At 52.8% G+C, this 13,894-nt stretch overlaps 3 protein-coding genes across 6 annotated transcripts; 2 read left to right on the forward strand and 1 right to left on the reverse strand.

Moving 5' to 3' along the window:
* Positions 1-793: 793 nt before the first annotated feature.
* On the forward strand, positions 794-1,325 carry TMEM262 (transmembrane protein 262). Its single transcript, XM_036326717.1, has 3 exons — positions 794-967; positions 1,072-1,171; positions 1,249-1,325. The coding sequence occupies exons 1-3, from the start codon at positions 794-796 to the stop codon at positions 1,323-1,325; spliced, it is 351 nt and encodes a 116-aa protein (XP_036182610.1).
* A 46-nt stretch (positions 1,326-1,371) lies between these two features.
* ZFPL1 (zinc finger protein like 1) lies at positions 1,372-5,980 on the reverse strand. 3 transcript variants are annotated; one of them, XM_036326715.1, is made up of 9 exons: positions 5,862-5,973; positions 5,811-5,826; positions 5,388-5,497; positions 4,980-5,091; positions 3,059-3,252; positions 2,889-2,961; positions 2,672-2,815; positions 2,321-2,444; positions 1,372-1,816 (listed from the first exon to the last, which is right to left on the reverse strand). In XM_036326715.1, exons 3-9 carry the CDS (start codon positions 5,487-5,489, stop codon positions 1,630-1,632), a joined length of 936 nt encoding a protein of 311 aa, XP_036182608.1. In that variant the 5' UTR covers positions 5,490-5,497; positions 5,811-5,826; positions 5,862-5,973; the 3' UTR covers positions 1,372-1,629. The 3 variants fall into 3 exon arrangements, with proteins under 3 accessions (XP_036182608.1, XP_036182609.1, XP_036182607.1); XM_036326716.1 differs by lacking the exon at positions 5,811-5,826 and having other exon boundaries at positions 5,828-5,980; XM_036326714.1 differs by having other exon boundaries at positions 5,811-5,980.
* Positions 5,981-6,086: 106 nt separating this feature from the next.
* Positions 6,087-9,910, forward strand: CDCA5 (cell division cycle associated 5). Of its 2 annotated transcripts, XM_036326719.1 has the most exons (6): positions 6,087-6,244; positions 6,395-6,489; positions 6,584-6,649; positions 6,728-6,763; positions 7,409-7,831; positions 8,023-9,910. In XM_036326719.1, the coding sequence occupies exons 1-6, from the start codon at positions 6,199-6,201 to the stop codon at positions 8,101-8,103; spliced, it is 747 nt and encodes a 248-aa protein (XP_036182612.1). In that variant the 5' UTR covers positions 6,087-6,198; the 3' UTR covers positions 8,104-9,910. The 2 variants fall into 2 exon arrangements, with proteins under 2 accessions (XP_036182612.1, XP_036182611.1); XM_036326718.1 differs by having other exon boundaries at positions 6,584-6,763.
* The last annotated feature ends 3,984 nt before the right edge of the window (positions 9,911-13,894 follow it).

The raw sequence follows: 13,894 nt of genomic DNA on the forward strand, positions 1-13,894 counted from the left end.
AGAATTAGATTGTAGCCTCAGTTCTGACTCCCTCACTCATCAGCTGTGAACGCTTGAGCTAACAAGCCCTCTCTGTACTCCCGATTCATGTGTAAAATAGAATTTATGCCACCAGCCCCAGCTTTCTCATGGGACTCTTGGAATGAGAGACATGGGTGTGAAAATCTCTGAGTGCTGGAAGGTGGCAGAGGGGGAAGCTGGTCAGATCAGGTCCCTGAACATCTGGGTAGAGGGCTGAAAACCAGTTTTTCTTAGGGCCACACCTAAGGAGGGCATGGGGAAGGTCCCAGGACAGCCATGGAAGATCTACCACCCCTCTCCTTCCCTTGGTTCTTCTGTTAGGTGTTGAAGCAAATACCTGGGGCTTGTGAGCCCAGGCCTCGCCTCACCTGGGACCCCCTCCCACCCGCCCTTTCCTGAGCTGCAGTTCTTCATCTGTAGCGTGCCCACACTAACTCCTCAGTGGAACTGTTGAGAGGACTCGGTGAGAAGACATGCAAAGTGTAGAGGTGGGATGATGTGGAGACGCTGTCCCTTCAACACAAGACCCTACTGATCTATACCTTTAGCCCACCGCCCCTCCACAATTCAGAGCGCCCCTGGCCACCCATGAAACTCCTGTATTGGCTGGAACCAGCCTGTGTTCTAGAACCTTGTCTCCTAAATGATCTCCTGGTTCTAGAATCCCACTGCTATTTGAGATGGCACGCTCTAGAAGCAGAGGGGTCAGCTGCTCTTCCTGGGCGTCGTCTGCTCGCTCAAGCTCCACCGACCCGTCTGTGCTGCCGCCAGGATGCGATGGCGGGACCGCATTGCTGTGCTCTTCCTCCCGAAAGGCATGATGCTCACCGTGGCTGCACTGCTGCTCTTCCTCATGCACCTGGGCATCTTCGCCAGCGACGTGTACAACTTCTGCTTCACCTACCACTACGACCGCATGAGCTTCCGCTACACAGTTGTCCTGATGGTAGGCCAGGGCAGGGGCTCAAGGGCTGGTTGGGGGAGGCCCAGGGGCTGACGGAAACCCCGGCTGTGCCAGGGGGTCACTATCCCACTGGATGGGGCCTACAGTTTTCCAAGGTGATCAGCATCTGCTGGGCCGCCATGGGGTCACTCTACGCTGAGATGGAAGATTACAAGCTTGTTCGGAGCTTTGCCCTGACCATCCTGAGTGAGTGAGGGAACGGGGACCTTTGGAACCCTGAGAAGTGGCAGGGAAGGCTGATGGGGGCTCTCTCCTCCGCTCAGTGCTCAACGGAACCATGTTCTTCAACCGTCTGTCCCTGGAGTTTCTGGCCATGCAGTACCGGGAGGAGAGCCACTGAGGCTGGGGGACTGGGTTGAGAAGGGGGAAGGAAAAGGAGGCTTTGGGAATTTGAATAAAGTCTGCCATTTATTTCCACCTGTCAGCTCCCTCATGGGTTGGGGGTGGGAGGCCAGAGACCCAGGGGAAGCAGGTCAAGACAGACACTTGATCTGCAAGGACCCCAGGCCCAGTCTACAGCCACTCTAGTGGACTCGGCTTTGGGTCTGGGATCTTAGTGTCTCAGACTTAAGAGGAGCAGCAAAGGGCCCTCAGACCGGCCCAGCTCCCCTTTTCAGGGCCCCAGGTCCTAGGCTGGCCCAGCCTCAGGAGGGACCCACACGGATGTGAGGGTTCATGAGTGGGTCCAGGTTGGGATCATTGTCAGCTGCAGCCCGGCCCAGGCGAGACATGAGGGCAAGAAGGGCCAGGAAGCCCAGCAGTCCCAGCAGCAGCAGCAGCCCCGCCCGCTGGAGCAGGGTCAGCGGCCGCTTACGAGACCCATCCCGGCTCCTGGGGGGACGAGGGGAAAGTCAGATCAGGCCCTAGTCTCTGGTGGCCCTGTGGCCCGGAGAAGAGCCCTGGTCATGACGCTCATCTTCGGGCCCCAGCACCACCATTCCTGAGCCTCACTCATTCCCTCAAGTGTGCCATGGGGATGACCATCCCTGTCCCTGCCCACTACAAGGGTGACTGTGCAGCTTGAACCAGCTGAGGCGATGACTGTTCTGGAAACTGGAATGTGTCAGGCATGGGGACAGGCATAGATTGGATGGTGTTGAAGCAGGAAGGGGCCTCAGAGAGCCTGAATCCAAACCTCATATGTAAGGGCCAAGTGAGAGCCCGAGAGGGCAGACCCAAGACTTTTATTGTCAAGCTGAAGCCTCTCTACACAGCCGTAACACCGGGTACCCCGGTCAAGCCCCTTTTGTCATGAAATCGTTGTGCCCGGGGCCTCTGGCACTCACTGCCTTTCCTCCCGCTTCCTGGCATCCTACCCCACGTAACCCGGTGTACCTGAGCAGCTGGGCCAGCCAGCCCAGGGCAGGCCGGCGACGGTACTTGTCATCATCGCAATCCCTGTGGAGGCCTGGTGTCCGATCATCATCCCGTGTGTCATACACCTTCCTTGGGGCCGAGGCTGCAAGGGCAGAGCCACGAGCATTCACAGGCTCAGGGAACTGCTCCACCGCAGGGTGCGAGGGGAGGCAGGAGATCCTGGCCCTTCGAAGCCTGACATTGTATCTCAGAATTGTGGGTAGGTAACGTCTGTGCTTGGAGTGAGGAAGGGTCCCTCAGGTGGGTCTCTGGGGCCCTGAGCTCCCTCCACCCTACTCCATCCCCTGGCCCAGACAATCCCTGGCTCACCGTGAGTCAAGGGCTCGGAACTGCCCATGTGGATCACTGTGTGCTGCTCAGGTCGGTTGGGGGGCGCAGGGGGCCGGGGGGCTTGGCTGTAGAAGGCGGGGGCAGTGGAAGTGCTGGCTACCTCTTCTTGTGCTGAGGTACTGGCTGTGGCAGGAAGACAGCTGTCAGCAGAGCAGGGAGGCAAGGGCCCCAACAGTAGCTGGAGACCACCACTCACCATTAAAGCTGGACCAGTCAGAGAAGTCAGAAGTGTTGAGGGGCTCGGGCTCCGGGCTCACCACCTCATCGATCTGGAGGAAGGAACCTGTCTCACCAGGCTGCTCAGTGCTGTCCCCACTCCCTTATTTGGCCCAAGACAGATGGACAGACAGACAGAGGGACTCTCACCAGAGGAAGGCCCAGTCCTGCCCGGGCCCAGTTGACCGTGGTCAGCTTCTCTCTCAGCACAGAGGCCACAGGGCCAACCAGGTTGCTTGGGGGGAAGATAGGGCCACTGCAGCTGGGACACTGGTAGCCAGCAGGCGCTGTATTTCGGGGTAGCTGGGCAGCACGTTCATTGAGGCAGGCCCAATGGAAGAGATCTTAGGGCCCATGAAATAGCAGAGAAGAGGCATGAGGAAGAAGACACTTTAGGCTCCTCGCCCAGCAACAGCCCCCAGCCCACTGCAGGGATCTACACACACATACGTGTAGCCCAGAGCCTCCTCCTTCCCATCCTCACTCTAGATCCATGTCATCAGTGTTCCCTAAGCCTTCAGCCTTATTGGCTACCGCCATCGCCCTAAGTCAAAACAGATGCTACAAAGTTCCCCAGCCCACTGCGGCGTGGGTGTGGGTGGGAAGAATTTGTCAATCAACAACAGTTTCAGAAAAGCTTCCTAGACATGCACACAGGCACACGTGTGCTTGTACACACCCATGGGCACAAATATACATGGGCTTATAGATACATAATCAAACACAAATGCCATCCTGGTGGCTGTACTTACAGACACATCAACTCACACGTACACATCTATACATTCACTTGTTTGCTAACACTTGAGCGCCCTCACCCACACATTCTCCTGCAACTCCACAACACACCTGTAGTCGTGTTCACACACGTTTACCCACTCACGTATGTATAAGTACTAATGAACACAAACACTTATGTGAAGACGCCATGCACATAAAATTCATGCACATGTACCCACATCCTGACACTAAAAAACACGTAAGTGGAGCTCACTCTTTTGCACTAGCTCCTTCAAAAAGTGGAACTAAGACCAACTGATGTGTCTCCCTCACATCGATGTTTCTCTCTCTCTGTCTCTTCCCCTCCACTCTCTAAAAATGAATAGAAAAATATCCTTGGATGAGGCTTAACAACAAAAAAAGTGGAACTAAGACTCTTAGACCAGAGTCAGGTCAATGTCATGACACGTTTGCTGACTTCTTTCAGCAGACTTTACAGTGGGAAACTCATTTCTTCTCTGTTCAATCTTGGAATCAGCAAAGAATCTTTTTTTTTTAATCCTCACCTGGGGATTTTTCCATTCATTTTTAAGAGAGTGAGAGGGAGGGAGAATGGGGAGAGAGAGAGAGAGAAACATTGATGTGAAAGAGACACATTGAGCCCTAGCTGGTTTGGCTCAGTGGATAGAGCGTCAGCCTGTGGACAGAAGGGTCCCAGGTTCGATTCCAGTCAAGGGCACATGCCTGGGGTTGTGGGCTCGATCCCCAGTAGGGGGCGTGCAGGAGGCAGTCAATCAATGATACTCTCTCATCATTGATGTTTCTATCTCTCCCTCTCCCTTCCTCTCTGAAATCAATAAAAAAAGAGAGAGACATATTGATTGGTTGGCTCCCACATGCACTCCAACCTGGGCCTGGGATCAAACCTGCAACCAAGGTACATGCCCAAGATGGAATTGAATCCAAGATCCTTCAGTTCTTGGGCCAACACTTTAATCACTGAGCAAAACTGGCCAGGGCTCAGTAATGAATCTTGAATGCCTGAAAGCCCCATGCTTTCAGCTCATGCCTGGTCTGGCCAGCTACTGCTCACAGACACAAACACACCCACAAGTTTGACTGATTTTCCCTCAACCCACAAGACTGGAGGGCTAGCAGCTTTAATTTTTAGGGAAAGACACTGAGGCCTAGGAAGGGAAAATGACTTGCCTTAGTAAACTCATGTAAGTAACCCAGCGAGACTGGGAGCTCGGGCTCCAACCTCCTTAGCTAGTCTCACTGTCCTGCTGTTTGCGGAGGGCATGGAACCCAGCCACCAAGCTGGGCCTGTCCTGAAACCCCCAGGACGCACCATAACAGACAAGGCGGGTCGTCTCTCGCGAGGCCAGGGGTGTGTTGCACAGGCGGCAATTGGGGCTGTAGTCGCTATCTTGGAGCCACTGCAGGTAAGACTGTACGATGCACTGGAGTGAGAGAGAGGTCAAAACTGAGCAGGGGCTCCACAACCCAGCTACCTAAGCCCCAACGGTCTATCTCTCATCGCAGAGACTTCTTTCGTTCGTTCAATCAATAAAGGTTTACTGAGCACATGCTGTGTGCCAGACTATGTCTTTAGGACTAGGGGTATAGCAATGAATCAAATGAAGTCCTTGCCCTCCTGGAGCTTCCATTCTAGCGCCTGGCCCCTCATGGATTTGGAAGAAGCCAATACTACCTGCCCTCCCAGTGCCCTGCTCAGCCGCTCTTTTCAAGGCCCCACCTTGGCGTGATTGGCGACCAGGCAGTGCTCGCAGACGTTGACCCGGTGTTCGAAGCAGAATAGGTTTGTCACCTTCCTCTTGGGGCACTTGCAAAGGCCCATGGTCCACCCTGAAGAAGGGGTCAGAGTTGGTAGGGAGCCAGGTTCTGGTGGCCGCCACTTAGGCACTCACCAGCCAAGTTCGTTTCTACTCCCCTGGACACTCTCCTGTTGGTGCCAGCCCCAATTTCCGGCCCGGCGCCCCTCTTCACTCCGGACCACGCCCCCAGCATAAATCCCTCCTCCGAAGACCCCCCTCATTCCTCCTGAATCCCGCCCCGGCCAGGCTCCTCCATCCGCGCCCCTCCGATACCCCCGGCCCCGCCCCCAGGGGCGCCGCCTGGGTCCCACCCCTCCAGGCCCCGCCCCCCTTTCTCCACAGACCCCACTCTCAGTGTTACTGATGCACCGCGGCACCGGTCCCGGCGAGCAGGAGCGCTGGTCCGAGGGGTAGACACCGCGCCCCGTCGACCTCGGGCTCAGCTCTTTCCAGCGCCGGCCGCCCCGACTATCCCTCCGCTGCCACGTCTCTTCCGGGTGCGGCGCGTGCTGATGACGCCAGCACGCCACTGGCCCCGCCCCTGAGACGCTTTACGTGGGTGACGGGAAGAGACGCGGAGAGCGGACCGTCTTTCCCCCTCCCGCCTTGCGTCACTTCCGCTTCCTCACGGGCGAGGCGGGTAGTTCGAACGTTTCTGCTTCGAAGGAGCCTGGCGGTTGGCGCGAGCCCCACCACCCTCGGTGGCGGCGCGGCGAAGGTCGAGACCAAGATATGTCCGAGAGGCGGACGCGGTCCGGCGGGGCCGCCCAGGGCTCCGGTGAGCGGAGGGCGCGCGGGAGGGATGGGGCCCAGGTGCTTGAGGGACGCCGTTCCGTGAGGGAGGCCCTCCCCCTACCGCCTGAAGAGGCTCGGACCGGGAAGGCGCCCCCGACGGGCCTGTTTGGGAACCTCGGTCTCTCTTTTCCAGGGCGAAGGGCCTCACCTCCTACGCAGTCTCTGCGGAGGTCCCAGCGGAAATCAGGCTCCGATCTTCCCAACATCCTCCCTGAAATCTGGCCGAAGGTGAGCCCGGGGTTCCTCAGGCCCTTCCCCAGGCGCCTCCCTCCCCAGAGGGCCCTGGGCTAGTGTAGAACTCATGGTCACCCCTCCTCTCCAGGCATCTCATGCGACTCCAGTGAGAAAGCCCATCGTCTTGAAGAAGATTGTGGCTCATGCTGTAAAGGTAGGGCTGAGAGAGGGGTTGTGGGTGGGGAGCAGAATTGGGGGCTGGCTGTGTGATCCGTTAGCGTTGTCTCCACAGATCCCGTCTGTGCACTCGCCTCGAAGGAGCCCTAGGGTGAGTTCGTTTTCACCTGCTTTGCTGCGTGGAGTCCAGGACATTCTGGAGCTGGGAGGGGGCGTGGTGTCCGCTCACATCTGCGGAGGGTGCTGTTTGCAGTATTTTGAAAGTTTGCCTTTGGACATCTGTATGCTTTGCTGATCTTGCTTCCTCCTCAGACTTACTAGGTCTTGATACCCTGGTGTTCTCTACCATTTCTCTACCGTCCCACCCCCCACCTAGGCCTTTACCCCTCCATTGTCTGTGTCCATGGGCTGTGCATACAAGTTCTTTGGTTGATCTCTTCCCACCCACCCACCCTCCCCTACGTATTGTCTATTTTTCTCCACTAGAATGCTCCATGGAGACGGGTTTTCTATGTTTTATTCCCCGGTCACATTTTGGGGACAGAGCTGGCAGCGCCAGTAGGTGGTGGCAAGTCTTTTTGAGTCACAAAACCACACTCCTCAGAAGCAATGACCGGCTGTTCTTTTCTCCCCTTCCCCACATCTATCTTAGTCTCATTTCTCTCCTGACCCGTCTCCTCTTTTCCTTTTAAAAGTGTGTGTCCAGTGGCTCTTTCCTTCCACCCTAAATCTCCTCGGGCCTCCTGGAAGCAATATGTCTGAGTAACAGGGAGGCATCCTCTCTTCTGTCCCGTAGATTGCTTTTTCCTTGGAAAAAGAAAACAATCCTCCTGCCCAGGAGCCTACTAAGGAGGGCCTCTTCAAGCAATGCAGTGTCCCTGCCACTCCTGTGCAAAGCCCAGCTGAGTCAAACTCCAGTGAAGGAGACCTGGACGCCAGAGACTTGGAAATGTCCAAGAAAGTCAGGCGATCCTACAGCCGGCTGGACCCCCTTCACTGTGCCTCCACCTCCACCTCCACCCCAGGCCGCCCGTCCTGCTTTGGCTTCGAGAGGCTGCTGGGGACAGAAGACCTGGCCGGAGTCTCACCTTTGGTGGGTTCAAAGTTAACCGAGGTCCCCAGGGTCCCTGGGAACCCTTGGGTCCCGGACACGACTCTCCCCGGAATTTCCCCACCCGTGAAAGAGAAAAAGAAGAAGAAGAAGGTGCCGGAGATCCTGGTGAGTGGGGCAGGGGCCTTCCTCTGCTGTCATGCAGACAAACGGGGAGATGCCGGGGCACATGTTGGGCTGGGGCTCAGCTCTGGTTGTTTTTGGGGAAAGACAGCACCTGCGTGCAGGGTGTGGGTAGACATGCTCCAGACAACGTGTCCTCTTCCCCACTCACCTGCCTCCCATTTCTCTTCCCCCAGAAATCGGAGCTGGATGAGTGGGCTGCAGCCATGAATGCTGAGTTTGAAGCTGCTGAGCAGTTTGATCTCCTGGTTGAATGAGATGAAACTGGGGTGCACCTAGCCAGACTTCCTTCCCCCTGTACATAGCCTCTTCTTCCTATGGAACAGACTCTTGGGGTCCCCTTCCCTGGCCTTGCTCCTCTGCATGTGCTGTTGCTGCACATGAGGTCTGCCCTTGAGTGTTTGTGTGGTGGCAGCTGTAGGAAATAGGGTTCGCCTGGCCGGTGTCCTGGCTGTAGTCAGTGACCCACCATCGCCTCCTCCCTACTCCCTGCAGTGCCCTGGCCAGCTTCCAGTCGGGCTGCAGACTTGGGAGGGAGAATCCCTAGCCCAGCCGGAGGAGGCCGCAGGGCTGGGGCTTGTGGGTGAGGGCGTCTCTCCTGTTGCGGGGGTGGGGCTGCCCTGTGCCGGCCCCAGCAGAAACGCATCAGCCCGTGGGGCTCAGTGATTGGGCACCGACCTATGAACAAGGAGGTCACGGTTCGATTCCTGGTCGAGGCACATGCCTGGGCTGCGTGTTGAATCCCCAGTGTGGGGCTTGTAGGAGGCAGCCGATCAGTGATTTTCATCATTGATGTTTCTATCTCTCTCTACCTCTCCCTCTCTGAAGTCAATAAAAGTATATTTAAAAAAAAGAAACTGGCATCCGCAGCCAGAGCTGCCTCAGGCTTTCTCTCCTGAGTTGCCTTCTGTTGGTGGCTTGGTTCCATCTGTGTAAAAAGGCTTGGGTTTTCTTAGATTCTGTAGATGGTCCAGGAGAGAATTTGTGGATTTGGGGCAGTTCTATCTGTGAGGAAGAAGCTGGACACTCAGGCAGTAGAGTCGGGTTTAGAAGAAGCGGGGGAAAGCCTTAGTTGGCTTTGGACCATAGGCGTTTACTTCTTAGAAGCTGTATTTTATATTCCTGTGTTCTGCTGTTGAGGTATTTGGTTAAAAACAAGGCTGATGGAGTGCTGGCTGTGTAGGGCAAAGGGTGCATTTGGGGGTGTGGCCCCAGGTACCACAGGTTCCAGCCTCTACAGAACCTGAGGCTCAGCGGGGAAGGGGCCCATGGCAGGAGGTGACCCCTCTTGTCATGCACACCTGTTTCTTACAAACTAAAGTTCACAGTCTATTCAGCTCTAGAACAAAAACATATAAGTTAAGCCCGTCCTAGTCCCACTAGCATTTTGCAGCTACACATGTAAAGTTCTAGGAAGCTTTTCTCACGGTTCAGAAGGGGCAGGGGTTGATAGCAGTGTTAACCTTCAGCTTCCTTAGTGCCCTGTCACAGGAGGACACTGCCTGAGGCAGGTGCTAGGAGTTGAGCTAGGGGGCAGAGAAAGATCATCTTCCTGTCTTCAGGAAACCCCACTCCCACCATTTCTCTTCTCAATGCTGGTAAAAGGTGTGCTTTCAAAGGCTGCCCAACCACACTTTGCTCCACCCCCTATATTTTGAACCTTTGCATATTTACAGGTTTGTGGAAGTAGAGGCTAGTGAATAGCAGAGTGTCAGGGAAGATATGCTTGGTTCAGTTACCTGAACGGCGCTAATGAAACTCTTTACGATGCCTGGGAGTCCCAGACTACCTGTTCAACGCTTTGTGCTTTGCCAGACCTTACAAGCAAGCCACTTTGTCAGGGTGGGCCAGATGGCCTTGAGCTGGACCACACCTGAAGAATTCTTGTCCTCACTGGCTGGTGGGCAAGACTCCTGAGAATTGTTTTAGTCCTGCAGAATCAGGAGTAGCCAGATGATGTTGAGTTGAGGTCATTGCTGCAAACTTCTTCCTGAAAAACTAAGAATGTGGAGTTTAAGGGGAAAATATGTTCTTTGTTTTATTAATAAACCTGGTTGAAGAGTTTGTTTGTTCTGAGATTGTGTTTCTTTCATTGGGTCTAAGGCAGAGCTGAGGGTGTGAGGCCCAGGAAGCTAAGCCTTCTTTGGGCTGTGTCACAGGGTTGCCCCATCCCCCATGTCTTTTTCTATCCAGATGCTCACACCATTCTTCCAAGGCTGGGCTACCTGCCTCAAGGGGAGTTCCAGGGTGAGGCTGCCAAAAGCTTCGTCCAGAGCCTGGGAACAAACCCTATCCCCCCCATCCTGAGTCAAGCCCTTGTTTTCCTGTTACCGGTCCCCAGGAGCCTGCTCCTCACACTGGCCCAGCCTGGTGCAGAAGCCCCTGGGGAACTAGTCAGATATCCATGCAGGTGGCACAAACCAGTCTTATCATGTCTCTACATTTGTCCTTGCCTCCTACACCGAGCAAATCAAGACCTTTAAATTCTTAAGTTTCTACAGCCTTCCCACATCTCCCTTCTACCTCCTTACCTCACCCAGAGGAAAGCAGGTCCCTTTTTTCAAGGCCAAGTTTTCCACTTTGGCTTTTGATCCAATTCTGTCATCTGAGCCCTATGCCTCTCACAAGTCCTAAACAGGCTTGTGTTCATTTTATTAGAAACCACCCTAACCCAAAAAAGTTTTGACCAGCCTCTCCTTTTAGCTACTACCATTATTCCTTTTGAGGTTAAGCTCCTTGAAAAAAATGTTAGGAAATTGCTGCTTCTGTCCCATGTACTCTAGGTGCCTGCCCTCACTCATTTACTGCTCAGTGACCACAGAATTCGCAATGCTACAGGTTCAGGCCTCTGCACCCTGGGCCAAGAGCACCCTCCTTGGGGCCACCACACTGCTGGCCCCTTTCTTTGCTTCCACTGAAATGTCAGGTACCTAGGTTCAGTCCTGGACCCTCTTTTTTTCTTTATTGATTAAGGTGTTATATATGTGTCCATATCACCCGATTGTCCCCCACCACCTCCAGCTCATGCCTTCAACCCCCTGGTGTCTGTGTCCATTGGTTAGGCTTATATGCATGCATACAAATCCTTTGGTTGATCTCTCCCCCTTACCCCTTCCCTCTGAGGTTTGACGGTCTGATCGATGCTTCTCTGTCTGGATTTTTTTTTGTTGTTCATCAGTTTGTGGACCCTTTTCAATCTGCTAGACCTCAAGCTCTCCAGGCCACCTTGTTGCCCAAGATTTGCCAATCTTTCCCTCCCACCCATATATCTCTCCTGAACTTCAAACCAGAATCTAGAACTATATTCTAGAACTGTATCTCTACTCAGAAGTTTTCTCGAACTTAGCTTATCCATCAGCTTGCCTCTTCCTGTGCTCCCTATGTCATTAGCATCACCTCGAGCTGACCCAGTCACACAAGCCAGGACACTGGGGGTCATCTGCAGCTCCACACTCTCCCTCACCCCATCCCCTCAGCCCAATCTCAACATCCCTCCATCCCCATGGCTACTGGACAATTGCCTTGGCCTAGTGATTTTCAATCTTTTTCATCTCGTGACACATAATTACTAAAGTTCTGCAGCACACCAAAAAAAATAAATTCCTTGCTGATCTGACCAAAACAAAAGTGTAATTTTGATTCATTCACACCAGACAGCTATTCTGTTGGTTGTTGTCTTTTTCTGTTTTTGCTAATCTTCACTCAAGGATATTTTTTCTATTGTTTTTTTAGAGAGTGAACGGGAGGGAGGGTGGGGAGAGAGAGAGAAAGATCAATGTGAGACATTGGTTCATTGCCTCCTGCACACTGCCTTACTAGGGCTGGGAATCAAACCTGAATCTAGATTGTGTCCTTGACCACAAATCAAACCTGTGACCTTTCAGTTTAAGGGCCGATGAGAAACACTGGCCAGGATAATTGTTGATTTATTTGTGTTTTTAAAAAATACATATTTTAGCCCTAGCCGGTTTTGCTCAGTGGATAGAGCATTGGCCTGCAGACTGAAGGGTCCCAGGTTTGATTCCTGTCAAGGGCACATGCCTGGATTGCAGGCTTGGTCCCTGGTAGGGGGTGTGCAGGAGGCAGCCGATCAATGAGTTTCTCTCATCATTGATGTTTCTATCTCTCTTTCCCTCTCCCTCTCTGAAATCAGTAAAAATATATTGAACAGAAAAAGAAAATACATAATTTTTTATTGATTTCAGAGAAGGAGATAGAAACATCAATGATGAGAGAGAATCATTGATCAGCTGCCTCCTGCACGCCCTCCTATTGGGAATCAAGCCCACAACCTAAGCATGTGATCTGACCAGGAATTGAACCAGTGACCTCCTGGTTTATAGGTTGATGCGCAACCATTTTGGCTGGGCGACTTTTTAAATTTGACAATCTAAGCTGAGGTCAATGCCCTGACTCAATAGTCATGTGTTGCATGTTTAAAAGTTCCTCCAGCACACCAGTGTGCCATGGCACACCAGCTGAAAATCACTGCGCAGCCTAGTAGCTCTTCAAACTACACTGTGGCCTGAATGAGTTTCCAAGAGAAAATATGGTGTTGTTTTTCCCCTGCTTAAAGCCTTTTAAAGATATATATGACTTATAGGAAGGGGAGGGGAGAGAGAGAGAGAGAGAGAGAGAGAGAGAGAGAGAGAGAAACATCAATGAGAGAATCATTGATCAGCTGCCTCCTGCACGCCCCCTACTGGGGATTGAGCCTGCAACCCGGGCATGTGCCCTTGACTGGAATTGAACCTGGGATCCTTCAGTCTGCAGGCTGATGCTCTATCCCAGCGGTTGCCAACTGGTGGTCTGTGGACCACTGGTGGTCCATGAGGTCTGAAAGGTTGGTGACTGCTGGTTTAAGGAAACCTTTGGAGCAGTGGTTGCCAACCGGTGATCTGTGGATCACTGGTGGTCTGTGAGGTCCGAAAGGTTGACAACCGCTGCTCTATCCACTGAGCCAAACCAGCTAGGGCTGCTTAAAGCCTTTTGTTACAATTCCATTTCTGGGTGTAATACCCAAATGAATTGGAAGTAGGGTTTTTTTTTTGTTTTTTTAAAAATATATTTTATTGATTTTTTACAGAGAGGAAGGGAGAGGGACAGAGAGCCAGAAACATCGATGAGAGAGAAACATCGATCAGCTGCCTCCTGCACGCCCCCCACTGGGGATGTGCCCGCAACCAAGGTACATGCCCTTGACTGGAATCAAACCCAGGACTCTTGAGTCCACAGGCCGACGCTCTATCCACTGAGCCAAACCGGTTCTAGCTGGAAGTAGGGTTTTGAAGAAATATTTGTACATCCATGTTCATAGCATGGCTTACAATAGACAAAAGGTGGAAAACACCATAAATATCCATTGATGGATGAATGGATAAGCAAAATGCAGTATGTAGGTACAATGGAATATTATTCAGCTCTGTCAGTTTCAAAGGGAATGAAATTCTGATGCTACAACATGGATGAACCTTGAAAACACGATGATAAGTGTAATGGGCTAGACACAAAAGGACAAATATATGATTCCGCTAATAAGAGATACCGAAAGCAGTCAAACTCATGGAGACAGGAAGTAGAACGATGGTGGTTGCCAGGGAATGGAGGAGGACGAATGGATTGTTATTTAACTAGAGGCCCGGTGCACGGGATTCGTGCACTGGTGGGGAGTGTGGCCTGCAGAGATTGGCCGCTGTGGGAGCAGCTGCTCATCCCAGTCAGCTGAGTAGCGCTCCCATTGTGGGAATGCACTGACCACCAGGGGGCAGCTCCTGCATTGAGCGCCTGTGCCCTGGTGGTCTGGTTGGTTGTTCTGGTCATTCTGTCATTTGGTTGCTGGGCTTTTATTATATAGGATGAGTATAGCGTCTCAGTTTGGGAAAATGAAAAAGTTCTAGAGATGGATGGTGGTGATGGCTGCATGGCAATGTGAATGTACTTAATGCCAATGAACTGTACACTTAAAAGTGGTTAAAATGGTAAATTTTACGTTAGATATTTTGTCACAGTAAATTTTTTTTAAAACAGCCTTTGGTGACTTTCCATTGT

This window comes from Myotis myotis, unplaced genomic scaffold, assembly GCF_014108235.1.
Source record: "Myotis myotis isolate mMyoMyo1 unplaced genomic scaffold, mMyoMyo1.p scaffold_m19_p_10, whole genome shotgun sequence".
In the NCBI taxonomy this organism is placed as follows: domain Eukaryota; kingdom Metazoa; phylum Chordata; class Mammalia; order Chiroptera; family Vespertilionidae; genus Myotis; species Myotis myotis.